We start from the raw sequence: 13,878 nt of genomic DNA, 5'->3' as shown, positions 1-13,878 counted from the left end.
TTTTAGATTCTATATTGTTTATTTCTGCTCTGATCTTTATTATTTCTCTTCTTCTGCTGGGTTAGGGTTGTCTTTGCTCCTCTGCTTCTATTTCCTTTAGGTGTGCTGTTAGATTCTGTATTTGGGATTTTTCTTGTTTCTTGAGATAGGCCTGGATTGCAATGTATTTTCCTTTCAGGACTGCCTTCGCTGCATCCCAACGCATTTGGATTGTTGTATTTTCATTTTTGTTTCCATATTTTTTAAAATTTATTCTCTAATTGCCTGGTTGACCCATTCATTCTTTAGTAGGGTGTTCTTTAACCTCCATGCTTTTGGAGGTTTTCCAGACTTCCATGTTTTGACCAGTTGACATTAAGAGCCTCACAGGAACCCAACTCTGATTGCCCCTATGAGCAAATGATTCAGCATTCACTAATTTCAGTCTTCGCAGAAACTTTATAGAACATAAATACCAGGAATAGTAAGACTCAACTGTACTTTTGTATTGGTTTCCTAGCAGTTAAAAATTGACATCTAAAGTTGAAATGAGCATGCCTTTGGAATACAAGTAATTTGGCAGAAATATGATAACTAAGAAAGACAAGTAAAGAAAAATCTTATGTTTAGTTTCTTTTTTTAAGTTTATTTATTTTGAGGGAAAGAACAAGTGGGGGGAGGGACAGAGAGGGAGAGAGTATCCCAAGCAAGCTCCAGTGCTGTCAGCACTGAGCTGGACACAGGGCCCAATCTCAAGAAACGTGAGATCATGACCTGAGTCAAAATCAAGAGTCAGACGCTTAACTGACTGGGCCACCCAGGCACCCCTGTTCGCTTTCTTTTACATCTCTGTATTTCACGCAAGTTCTAAAAGAATGGTCTATAAATTCATGATAGGTTTCTGTATGAAAACATCAAGCTATCTGTTAAATGAGTAAAGTTGAACTGAAGATGTGTGATTTGTATATTAGGAAGTAAGACTGTCCATAAAATTTAGAATCAGTTTAGTAATCAGGTTCTGCTTATGTCTTATTTCTTCTATTTTTGATGAATTTAAAGATTTTTGTTTCTTTGTTTATAGCCACTTGAGGGAAAGAGAAATTTGCTGTGCACATGGTCACTTGAGTGGACCTATTTTGCCCTAAAATTCAATCAAAAAGTGAATGGACCAGCAAATGTTAAATTATACAAAATTAAATAATGCCTCCTGTTTTTAAGTTCATATACAGAATACATTGTTTTAAAACTATTTAAAATACTTTTTTGTGTGTTAAAATAATATAGTATTACTATAGTATGGAAAGCAAAAAGATTTGTTTATTCAAAAAAGCCCAGAAATAAAAGTTACTTTTAATATTTAGAGTAACAAAGCTCGTACTATTAAGCTAGACTTCTTCATTTCTGAAAGATGTCAGCACCTGTAGCCCAAGTCCGACTGTAATCTCATCTTAATGCTTACAGTGTGCAGCTTAGTTGCATGTGTAATACACGTGCTAAGTACATGTGTAGCTATCACTATAATAATTGTTCGTTGTTACAGTGGGTTTTTTGTGGGTTTTAGCTGTTTATTGTGCTGATTCACCCACCGATTTAGTGATCCTACAAATTTGGCAGCGTAATCTGCTTACTATAAATTTGTTATGCATAATTTTCACTGCTTACAACTTTTAAGTTTGCAAATTAAATTTTATCTTGCCAGATATTGAAAAGAAAATCTTATCACTAAATTAGAAATTTCTCCTGCTTTGCTAGTAGGGTAGTTCTATCCATCAAAAGAATGAATGGGAGAAGAAAATTTAAGATTAAAAAATTACAGAAAGTAATGTACAGATGTTTCATACTGTGTCCCAGGGAAAGTATAAGTCTAAAATAGAAGAAAGGTCCTATGCCTCTGAATGAAAGGTAGAAAATGACCAACTTTCTAAGGTGATTTTTTTAGTGCATTAACACTCAATTCATTAAATAAATATATTTGTTGCAGAGACTTAAGGTATTTCACAAAGAGTAATTTCTCAGCTCTACATGCAGCATCCTCCTGTACACAGTGCTCACTCTTAAAATTTATGAAAACAGTTGTTTCTGTAAGTCATGTGGAAAAAAGTCTTGAAATTATACCACCTTTTTTTCTAGGTAGCAATTACAGTGAAAAATGTGACGTCTTCAGCTGGGGTATTATCCTTTGGGAAGTAATAACACGTCGGAAACCCTTTGATGAGATTGGTGGCCCAGCTTTCCGTATCATGTGGGCTGTTCATAATGGTTCGTAAAAAGAAATTTTTCTTTAATTATTTTGCATATTTTCTGTCTGGAAAATTGTGTCTACCTCAAAGAAAATCATTTATCCCTAACATTAAAACATCCAGTTCTTTGTTGCCAGAATACTTTGCTGCCATCAGTCTCCTGCACTCCTCCCCACACCCCCCAAATCAGGGCAGTGCCGAGACTGGTCCTGTCCTTAGAACAAGGCTGAGGAGGTCTGCTGATTCTGCTGATTTGGGAAAGGCCATCAGTACAGCCAGAGCCAACTACCTAGGATGGCTTTCTCCAGGGGATGGAAAAGCATTGGGTTGGACTCTGTGGAGAAAATAAAATTTAAAAATTAAATAAATAAGTAAAATCTCTTCTCATGATCAAGGTAGTTGAGGGAGGTATAACCTTTTCTCTTGAGGAAGCAAAGAATAATAATAAGAGTTGTTACTTAAGCTATTCGCAAAGACAAAACAGAGTTCATCACATACTCTTTCTTTTTATCTCCTCATCCATCCTTATGAAGGGAGTACTATTCCTCATTTTACAGTTTTATAGATTAGGAAACTGAGACCTAAACAGGAAAAGGAAGTTGCCCAAGGTCACTAGATTAGTAAGTGGTAATGCTGGGATTCATATCCAGATCTTTGTGACTCTCGGTGCCCATATTTTTAAATTATATTGATATATGAACTCTTTCTTTGCATCCCTCCCGCTCCTTTTAGACCTGTAGTTATGTTTCTAACCACTTATGATGTTAAAATACATGTTCTTCATAATCTAGTTACTTCACATTTTATTTGGAAAAATAAACTCTTCATGAAGGGAAACCTTGTTTAACCTTCCTAATTTTTGCATCACTCTCTAATTTATCATTTGGCTGTAATCATTCTGATTATGGCATTTTAGTTTTATTGGCATTTTAATACACTGTTCCACAAATCATACAAATACCTGCCTAATTAGGTTATTAATAGACTTGTCAAACAGTGCCATCATCTGAGTAATCTTAAGTGTTTTTACCAGTTTCCCGTACTACCTTTCATTTTACTACCTTTAATGTCATTGTAGAGAGTACTAGAGCACTGACAAGACAGTGTTTCATGTTCTCTCTGTCAGTTGTCAGTAAATAATTGACAGTGAAGTAAGGAATAAAAGAACTAACTTGTTAGTTGGTGAAATTACAAAAATTTCATTATATTTAAGGCTTTCTTTAAGATAGGGACCTCACTAATAATATTACAGTCTTGGTAGTTACGTAAAAGTTGATAGTTTTCAGCTTATGAAATGACAGATTCACAGCAGCCAAAAAATGTCTGCCACCAACAAAAGAGTCATTTGGAGGTCAGTGAGTATGATACCACAGTGATGTGACTTTTCTGCTATGGAAGATTTTTCAAACACATTTGAAATTTTTACAGTAAATCTGAAAATACAGTTCAAGGAAGATTACCTCAAGCCACCATTTTATTTTCTTAATAAAACACTCACTAAGCCATTATTATTTGTTAAAAGAACAATATTAGAACAAATGAAATATTATTTTTCATAAGTATGAGAAATAATATACTCTTAACCATAATGCATATAAAAATTTTAATTTAACTTTGCCAAAAGTATAGCTTCCCCTTTATGAAAATATGTTAACCTAATAGACCAAAAAGAAATGTACTTTTATTATTCCAAAATAAATCTTAAATTACAAGAACTATAAAATAACTACTGTATTGGAAATACATATAAAAAGCTTACACCATTCTTTGGGTAAATACATTCTTTCCCCCCCCCCCTCTAATTTTCAATTATAGGTACTCGACCACCACTGATCAAAAATTTACCTAAGCCCATTGAGAGCCTGATGACTCGTTGTTGGTCTAAAGATCCTTCTCAGCGCCCTTCAATGGAGGAGATTGTGAAAATAATGACTCACTTGATGCGGGTATAATCCTTCTCTTGAGGGGTTTTGGATTTAGGGGAATTTGATATATACTGAGTTTGGGATTTTGAAATAAAGAGACATTATTGCTTTTTTCTGCTTTATACTTTTCTGTATTGTCCAAGTTAGAATGGGTACTTATCACTCCTATAATCAAAGGAAGAAATGTTATTTTGGAAAAGAAAAAAAGTCTAGTTCTTTATACTGGAAAGATAGCTAGACTAGGTTTCTGGACTTGGTTTTTCCTCCTGTGTAACTTAGTGGACAGATGTGTTTGTTTTGGGGGCCTGTTGCCTCATCTGTAATGTGAGAGAAGCTGAATTAAATGTCTTTACAGGACTTAGGTATATTCTGACTCTAATACTTGCCAAACTAAATTTTAAATTTTCTTGAGTGCAGATCTTCTTCAAACAATCACTTATCTGCAGGACAATAGAATGGTTGCATTCCCAGACACCTTTATTTAAATGATTTTTACCTTCTGGTTTTTCATTGCATATTTTTAGCTTTTCATTTGCCATTAAAAAGTTAAACTTCTAGGATTTATGGAATTTTTAAATTTAGAAGAACCCTGTTAAATGATCATCAAAATTTCTTAGTCTATAAACAAACACTTTTAGAATTATTTGAATAATTTTAGGACTCTGGTTTTTGGTGCACTAGCAAAATCTATCAAACGCTACTTTGACTTTTAAAAGTTCACATACTTATGAAAAGTCCCTGAATTTCACAACAATTTGCTCACTAGAAGAACCCTTCAAACTCCTTAAATATATACTTCCTAAATGGCCAAAGATCTGTTTATTCTATTGAAACCAAGCATGAACTACTCTGATTAAAACTTCCCATCATATGTGGATACCAGCTATACATCAAGCCCTAAAGATATGGTCATAATAAAACAACTTAGTCGCCATAGTCAGATACTTGAAAACATTGGGATACATAAATTGTTCAAATTAAAATTGTACTTATACTTGCTTTGTCTGATTTGAAAAGAAGACCTTCCTTTTTTCCCCTAAGTTCTAATATTTATCCAGCAAAAATTTCCAATATTACATCTCCAGTTTATAGAGAAACAGCCATAATCTATCTCTGATATTCAAAATATTAGTTCTAACAATTATTCTATGACATAACAGGCTCAGTTGCCAGACTAACAATAATTTCAGCAGTTTGGAAGTTTATATCACTACTATGAGAACATAAGTACGTTTTATATCATTGTGAGGAGTCATACTATTTCCTGTGTTCCTTTACAGAAATGTATGTTGTTTTCTTCAAAACTATCTAGGCTCTATGTAAAATAGATACTTAAGTAGATATATGGCATTGATCATAGTGGAAATTCAAAAGAGTAGCACATTATCGTCATCTTTGTAAAATCAAAAACTTAAGGAACATACTGAGTTTAGGTATCTGTAAATTCAGTGTATGCCTTACAGAAAATAAAGCAGCACTTTCCTACTTTCAAATCCCAGAACAAAGAAATAATTAATGTGTACTCTCCAAGTTAATTCTTACAGGATTTAATTTGTATTAAAGAAATTTTAAATTGTAATTTACTTTTTCATACATAGTACTTTCCAGGAGCAGATGAGCCATTACAGTATCCTTGTCAGTACTCAGATGAAGGACAGAGCAATTCTGCCACCAGTACAGGTAAATGGATAGATTGGAAGAGTAATAACCTAATTTTTTTGTGTCTCTGTTCCTATGAAATTATAATCAAGAGGCAATGAATGATGTCTCTATTTGCATTTTAATTTCTTCATTTCATATGATTGACTGCAATTTGAGTTTCCTGGTGCATCATTCTTCATGAAGGTACCGAGATTAAAGAGTTACTAAAGACTTGCTTCCAAGTCTTAGAATTCTTGCATAGTTATATATAAAAAGATGGGATATTGTATTGCTGGGAATGTCATTCTTTATTTGAAAAATAAAAATCGTTTTTACACAGATACTGCTACATCAAAGAATATTAGAAATTATTGTAAATATAAAAAACAACGTATTTCTTCATCATGAACAACACCCTACTTTTTGGTCTTTGTAGAAGAGTCTATAGAAACTCTTATTTAAGAACTCTTATTTTTAGTTCAAAGTTCCTTACTTTTCTAAATATCAAGTAGTAGTGGGATTGAAGTTTGTGATCATCAAAAAAGACCATAGAAATAACTCTCTTAGAAAAATTGTGCCTCTCAAATTATATGGCATTTTAAGCATTCATTGTTAATTTAATTAAAACAAAAGGGCTTGTGTGTGTATATATACAATATTTATCCTGTACTTAAAATTGTATTTTTACCGACAAGTATTTTTACTGATCTAAATAATTGCATTTATTTTAATCTGGTTTAATAGTTGTTCCCAAATTCCATTTTTACCGAAAATCTTTTGAGTTGCACTGAATTCTTTTTTTTTCCCCAATATATGAAATTTATTGTCAAATTGGTTTCCATACAACACCCAGTGCTCATCCCAAAAGGAGTTGCACTGAATTCTTAAATGCACTTCTCTAAAATTCCATCATGTGTTTCTACCACTGCTTCCAAACCCTCTCTCTGTTTAAGTGCTGTGACCTTCAGTCCTTTGATTCTTCTGTTTACTGAGCCGCAGTTCTCTTAGGTCCGTCCTTTCATCCTCCCTTCACTTAATTCCAGCTGGTTATTATAATTTCTTATCTTAAGCTTGTTTGGCTAAACTTAATTTGTTAAATCTGACACTCAGTTTCCCCTTGTCTATAGCAGTGCAGCTGAATGTGTCTGGAGACGACTCATGTTTAAGGTCTTCAAATGCCTTAGTGATTTAGTGACGTTGGATAGTTGTGCCATATTTTAGTCTATCTCCTCTCTCTTAGATGACTTAATTGTATACTTTAGCCTCTCTCCTCAAACTTCAAACATCTCTTCACTACACACTTTCAGCTGATCCCATTTGTTATTTCTTTGACAAAATTGGAGTAATCAGAAAAGATAGCTTCCAGAAGCTGCCCCACTACATCTGCCCACCTACCTGTATCTGGGCCCTTCTGCTCTCCATTCTCTTCTGTTAAAATGGCTAAGCTCTCCATGCTCTCACCAAAGGCAGGCGTGTCTGCTTGTGCACTATATCCCATCTGCTCTTCCCAGTTGTTCTTCCCTCAGTCTGTTGCCTCATCAGTGTTAGCCTTTCTACTGGAATCATTCCCAAGGCATGTATAGTCTGTACTTACATTCTGTTACCTCTTCCCATTCTTTCCTGTGCCCAGTCCATTCAGGCTTTTATTATACCGCTACTCCAGAATTGCTCTTGTCAAGGTCACCAGTTGTCTCCACATAACTAAATCGAAATGAATGATTTTTAGTTCTCTTCTTTTTTGACTTTCAGTAACATTTGACACAGTTCATTACTCTCTCCTTCTATAGCATGTTCTTCAGTTGATCTTCAGGATACCATAGTAGCCTGGATTTCATCTTCCATCTCTGGCCACTTTTCTGATGGTTTCCTAGGCTGGTTATTTTTTTATCTTCCTAACCTACACATGTCAGTATTCCTAGGGCTCAGTCATTGAGCCTTTAGCTTATTTCTCTACACTCATCTCCTTCATGATCTCATCCAGTATCATGGTTTTATATACCATCTATTTGCTGGTATTTTGCTCCATCCCAGACCTGACCTTTGTACTCCTATATCCACCTACTTGCTTGATACCTGATAGGAAATCAAACTTATGTTTTCCAAATTAAACTTCTGATAGTCCCTTCAAACTTACTTCTCCCATCGTCTTCACCATCTTGATTAATAGCCACTCTGATTTACCAGCTCAGGCTAAGAACCTTAAAGTCATCCTTGTACTATTAGAAGACTAATAAGCATTTTGGTTCCCTTTCTGTGCTGTCCTTAAATTCCATTTAAAATGGATTTGTTTGGATATCTTTATTGACTTGAAAAGTCTTATTTTGTTCATATTCATGTCTTGTTAGTTTAGAAAATAATTTATGTTATGTATTATTGAATAAAGCATCTGTATTATTCCAACCTGTAGTCATAAATGTTTCTGCTTTCCTAGGCTCATTCATGGACATCGCTTCTACAAATACCAGTAATAAAAGTGACACTAATATGGAGCAAATTCCTGCAACAAATGATACTATTAAACGCTTAGAATCAAAATTGTTGAAAAATCAGGCAAAGCAACAGGTTTGTTTTGTTACTAAAAGTAAAATTCTGTGATGACCTTACTAGTAGTCACAACTTTATGCTAACTAAAATTAATTATTTGGCATCTTCCATTATACAAGTGCTGAGTCTTATTCTTGAAGCAGATAAGAATAGAGACATAAAATGAGATTCTCCTACTGTTTATTACCGATCAAATTGTTTTGTCTTCTGATTATGGCTGCCTTTGCCAATAGCGCAACTCCCTCCCTGTGATGTTCCCTAACTTTAATGGTTAAATATGTAAGATGCTTATTTCTTGGTTCTACTACTCAGTTAAAGGAGTTTGTCCTCAGTCTGTCATTTCATACTGTTCAGATTTATTATGTTTTTGCTGTTACTGGTTTAAAAGTATGTTAAGTAGTGATTTTATTCATCTTACATGATACATTTAGGTTAAAGAATAATCGTAGCATTTAACTTCCAACTCTAGTGACTGCCCTTTCCTAAAGGCAGTGTTTGTAGCTTGCTCTCCCTTAGAACCTCCTTTTTCCTTCATAACAGCACAGAATCTCTAAGAATCTCAGTTGATATCTTCCTCCTCCTAGGTTGCCCAGGATTTTTAAATTTAAAGAACTTCAATAATTCAAATTGACCTGTAATTTTAACAGAGTGAATCGGGACGTTTAAGCCTGGGAGCTTCCCGTGGGAGCAGCGTGGAGAGCTTGCCCCCCACCTCTGAGGGCAAGAGGATGAGTGCTGACATGTCTGAAATAGAAGCCAGGATTGCTGCGACAACAGGTAAAAAGGAAGTAAAAATCTGCAGAGGAGTGGAAAGAGTAGTTTCAGTTGTTTTACCTATGGCGATGTCAGGGGTTTTTTGTGTTATGAATTTTTTTAAAGCAGGAAGTAGGCTTACAGTAGACTTTCTAAGCTACTAACAATAATTTATGTTTTTCTCCAGTTCCAAATAAGGCAGGTATGACTTGTAAAATTATTTGGATCATAAATTATATTTTTATCAAATGTAATTCAGCTCAAACATGAGCTGAAAATTTAAGTGGGAAATTGAAATTTTGCCACAACTAGTATGTTTAGAGGATTTTGAGTGATTCTACTAGAATTTGTGCTAACTTCACATAATGGCAAATATTTTATTTTGAAATTAGCAGAAAAATATACTATAGATCCAAGTGTGGTTTGGCTTTACTGTCTGCTCCTTCTCCTTCTGGTAGCAAAAATAGATAAGTTGTGTGTAGCTAATTGTAATATAAAAGATCACGGTAATTTCATTCAATCTTGGAAAAGTTAGCATTTGAATTCCATTTTTTCACTTCTTAAAATGATTAATTACAGAGGTACTGGTCAGCACAAAAACAGTTACAGTTGACTCTTGAACATTGTAGAGGTTAGGGACATTAACCCGCCATGCAGTCAAAAATCCACATGTAACTTTTGACTACCCCAGAACTTAACTATTAATAACCTACCATTGACCTGAAGCCTTACAATAATACAAACAATTGCTGAACACATATTTTGCATGTTACATGTATTATATACTGTATTCTTAAAATAAGCTAGAGAAAGAAAGTGTTATTAAGAATATTATAAGGGAAATACATTTATAGTACTATACTGTATCTTTTCTTTAATCACATATAATTGGATACATGCAGTTGAAACTCATGTTGTTCAAGGGTCGTAATACTGGTTTAATTTGTTTTCTTTCCAATTCTTCCAGGAGTAGAGGGGAGCTAATTATAAAAGTAAATACATTTCTTTTGTGGAAAATGTGGAAATGTAAACAAACAACAAAAAACCCACAATTTTCTATAATTGTCCCACTCAGAGAGAAGCATTTAACAATTTTATATATTTACCTCTGGTCTTTTAAGCCATATATGTGTATACATGTGTATTTTCATGTATATTAGCGTATATATTCTTTAACTTAGCTAACCAGGTTCGTGTGCTTTTTGTTTTGTTTTGTTTTTTAGGTATTTTTCTTATTTTTTTTTTTCTAAATGGAATATTCTCATTTTGTGTGGAGCTTTTTTCAGAAAGAAGTTTTCCAGAGGAATGTCATACTGTACTTGTCTTCATCTAATTATGATCACTGACTGTATCAGCATTAGAATCAGTTAGATATAGCAGAATATTCAAAATAGCTATGTCTTTAACACCTAAGCTTTTTTTTTTTTTTTTCTTAAATAAAGAAATTTGAAGGTAGGCTCCATGATCATTAGGCAGCTGAATTTCTCTGTCTCTGTGCCACAAGCCATATTGCGTGACTTGTCTCCTCAAAGACTTTGTGTTGCTGAATAACTATTACAATTCTAGTCATCACATCCACAGTCAGGGCAGCAAGAAAGGAGAATTAGGGGAATGCCAAAGGGTATATGCCCAAGCTCTTTCAAAGATCTTTATCAGAAGTTCCCCCTAACAACTTCCATATATGCCTTTGGCCATCATAATATGGTCAGATGGCTACAGATGGCTGCACAGGAAAGAAGGATCTGTGATCTTTTATCTGGGAACATTGCTGCCTTGAGTAAAGTCAGAGTTCTGTTGCTAAGAAAGATGGGAAAGATAGAGATTGGAAGGGGACTCGGAGTCTCTGCCACATGGATGAATCTTCATAAATAATCAAGTTGAATGGAGCTCACTAGCCACTAACAAGCCTTCATGGTCCCTGAGTCATAAGTGTTTTTCTGTCAAGTGAGGGCTTCTCAGTGTGGTGTCAGGTGAACAGCGCACACAGTGACATACCTTCACACTTGGGGAACCTTTTTCCCTTCAGGGATGTCATTCAAGTTAGATCAGCTAAGTTATGATGGCTAGTGGCATTATTAAGATAATGGCCTTAAAATAAGTGTCATTATTACAGTTTTGTATCTTTGCTAGTGTCAGTTTTCTAGTCAGGTACTGATTTATTATTATTCTTTACAGAAGTGATATTTCACTAGGTAAAAAAACAACCACACACATTTAGATTATCTCACTCTCTAAATGTAGAATAGATGCTGTTGCACATCCATTGAATTCATACAATTCAGATTTTTTTAAATGAATTGTCTTACTTTGAAATATTTGAATTCTCCAGCTTCTAACACTGTTCACATGTAATGGGAATGCACCTTGAACTTTGAGAACTACAGTAAACAGTCAGTTTAATAGAAGTATGTGTAACATTCAGTTTAATAGAAGTATGTATAAATATTTATATTTATAAAAGCATATACATTTCATTCTTTGATTCAATAATTACTATTTAATCACCTAATTTTACTTTATAGCACACTTCAAGAAACGTCTATCTGGAATATATATTCCTGTGTTTGTGTAATTAAAAAAATATGGCAGCTTATTTCTTTTTAACTCCTCTCTCCCTTCCCACTTTCATCCTAGCTCCCCATTGCTTATCAGTGATTTCACTTAGGTAGATTGTTTCTATGAACATGTTTGAAATTTTGCTTCCTCATTATCCTGCAGCTTTGTGTGTCTCTGTCCTTTTTTTTTTCTCCTAATTAAAACCAGTATGTGACACGTCTTTATTGATAGTTTTCTCCTAAATCACGCCTTTTCCAAGCATGGATGAAAAGTTAGACAGTCCTGCATGCCATTCTGCATGAAGTATTATTAACATAGCTATTTGAAAATTATTCTGTTTTTATAGTTAATCATTTTCTGTGTTACTGTTTGTGGTTGTTTGCATGTATACTGTATATATATGTTTTTGCAGCCTATTCCAAGCCTAAACGGGGCCACCGTAAAACTGCTTCATTTGGCAACATTCTGGATGTCCCTGAGATCGTCATATCAGGTATCAAAGACCACCTGAGTTGGTCTAATAGCTGTGGGACCGGAATAATGATCCCTGGTACTTATAAAATGCTTCTTGCTCCAATCTTTATAGGACATGAAAATAGACACCTGCATACAGTAACTAGGGAGACAGATTGAAAACTATACATTTATATACAATGAAGCAGGCTTGACAGGATACCTTAAATCTCCAAAAATGAGAGTAAAATAGAAGGCAAAGTAAACCTTTTCACAGAAGGGAGAATGCTAGCCCAGAATTCTACCATCGTCCTCCCTGCTTTTAAGTGAGCACATGAGCTGAACCAAGACGTTTTCTCTCAGCAGAAAGAGGGAACAACTATTTAAAAATATTTGATGTCCTGGGCTCTTTTCCTTCCTTGGTTTCTCCTTTTTGGACTCTCTTGAGGCTTCCTATCCAAGCCTCTTTCTGTTGGTAGCAAGTGAAATATGAAGTTGAGAAAAGAGAATTGCTAAATACCATGTTGCCTTAACATAGAAAATAGAAACAGAGTAAAATTAAATGAGATTTGCTGTTTTGCATGGTGTCTTGACAAAGAATCGTGGTCAATTCTGATTCTTATGTGTTATTAGGAGAATCTTTTTGCAAATTACATGTTTTTATACCTAAGTCACACATGGTACTTCAGTGTCTTAAAATTGGTAAATTGCTTTTATTTCTTCTCATGGTGATAATTTCATAGATGAATCTAAATCACCATTTTTGATAGAAATTTAAATGGCATATATCGGTTAACGTATGTCACCAAAGTGATCCTGTATTCGGGCACCTGGGTTGCTTAGTCAGGCAAGCATCCATCTCTTGATCTCAGTGCAGGTTTCATGAGACCGAGTTGCACATCAGGCTCTGTGCTGATTCTCTCTCCTTCTCTCTTTGCCCCTCCCCACCTCATGTGTACATGCCCTTGCTCCCCCCCCCCCGAATAAATATATAAACTTAAAGTAATATATATCTTTTATTTATTCCTCTGCTTTAGGTTTTCCTCCACCTCTTCCCAAAAAGAAACACAGTTTTCCCTACACACATTCATGGATGTGATTTTGGTGAATTCTTCAGCACTGTGTGTATTGCTTGTGATTGTATTTCTAGCATAGCATTGTAGTTGAATATCTAGAGGTCTTTTTCTCCCATAGTAAAATGAAAACAGAATAGACACCATGCCTTTGTTACTTATTATTGATTGTATCAGAGTTATCTGGCACGATGCCTCACACATTGCATTTAATAAATATGTGCTTATTAACTGAACAAACTATTATTGACCTCCCATGGCTAGGAACTAGGATACATGTAAAATCTGTATAAATTATAAATACGTGTAATACAGAAATTACACAATTCTTAGGATCCTGGCATTTGGTCTGTATAAAACTATATTAGAGTAATTAATGTTTATTTTTTCAAAGTGATTTATTTTATAATACCACTATTGCTGTTCAGAGAAGAGTTAACCCACTTCTCACATAGTAGTTTTACTTATTGAGTCATGGCCTGCTTGCAGAATTAACTTGCAATCATTTTACCTCCATACCAAAAGGTGCTATGTTTAAGGGAATAATATTTTGACTAAAAAAGTGGCAACATTTAAACTTTTAAACTGTGATTATCATTAATGTTTGAGTGAATCAGGAGAAGTTAGGTAAATGGCAATATAATCTTAATCCATGTCTTAACGAATAAGCATTAACAAATACACACATAACGAATGATGTAGCCAGTACTGTAC

General features: G+C 34.4%; 1 protein-coding gene across 7 annotated transcripts in view; it reads left to right on the top strand.

Moving 5' to 3' along the window:
* MAP3K7 (mitogen-activated protein kinase kinase kinase 7) overlaps positions 1-13,878 on the top strand; it is a 96,835-nt gene that overhangs the window by 34,211 nt on the left and 48,746 nt on the right. For 6 of the 7 annotated variants that reach the window (XR_006217745.1, XR_006217746.1, XR_006217744.1 and 3 more), the window contains exons 7-12: positions 2,110-2,238; positions 4,035-4,165; positions 5,743-5,824; positions 8,217-8,347; positions 8,977-9,106; positions 12,051-12,131. Coding sequence is in view for 2 of the 7 variants with exons in the window: in XM_042986814.1 (XP_042842748.1) it covers positions 2,110-2,238; positions 4,035-4,165; positions 5,743-5,824; positions 8,217-8,347; positions 8,977-9,106; positions 12,051-12,131 (684 nt within the window). In the remaining 5 variants the exon portion in view is untranslated. The remainder of the gene's footprint in view (positions 1-2,109; positions 2,239-4,034; positions 4,166-5,742; positions 5,825-8,216; positions 8,348-8,976; positions 9,107-12,050; positions 12,132-13,878) is intronic. The other variant, XM_007076935.2, reaches the window with a different exon arrangement.

Source organism: Panthera tigris, chromosome B2 (assembly GCF_018350195.1).
Source record: "Panthera tigris isolate Pti1 chromosome B2, P.tigris_Pti1_mat1.1, whole genome shotgun sequence".
NCBI lineage: Eukaryota > Metazoa > Chordata > Mammalia > Carnivora > Felidae > Panthera > Panthera tigris.
Note: the sequence above shows the minus strand (reverse complement) of the source record. Positions and strands in the feature narration are given on the sequence as shown.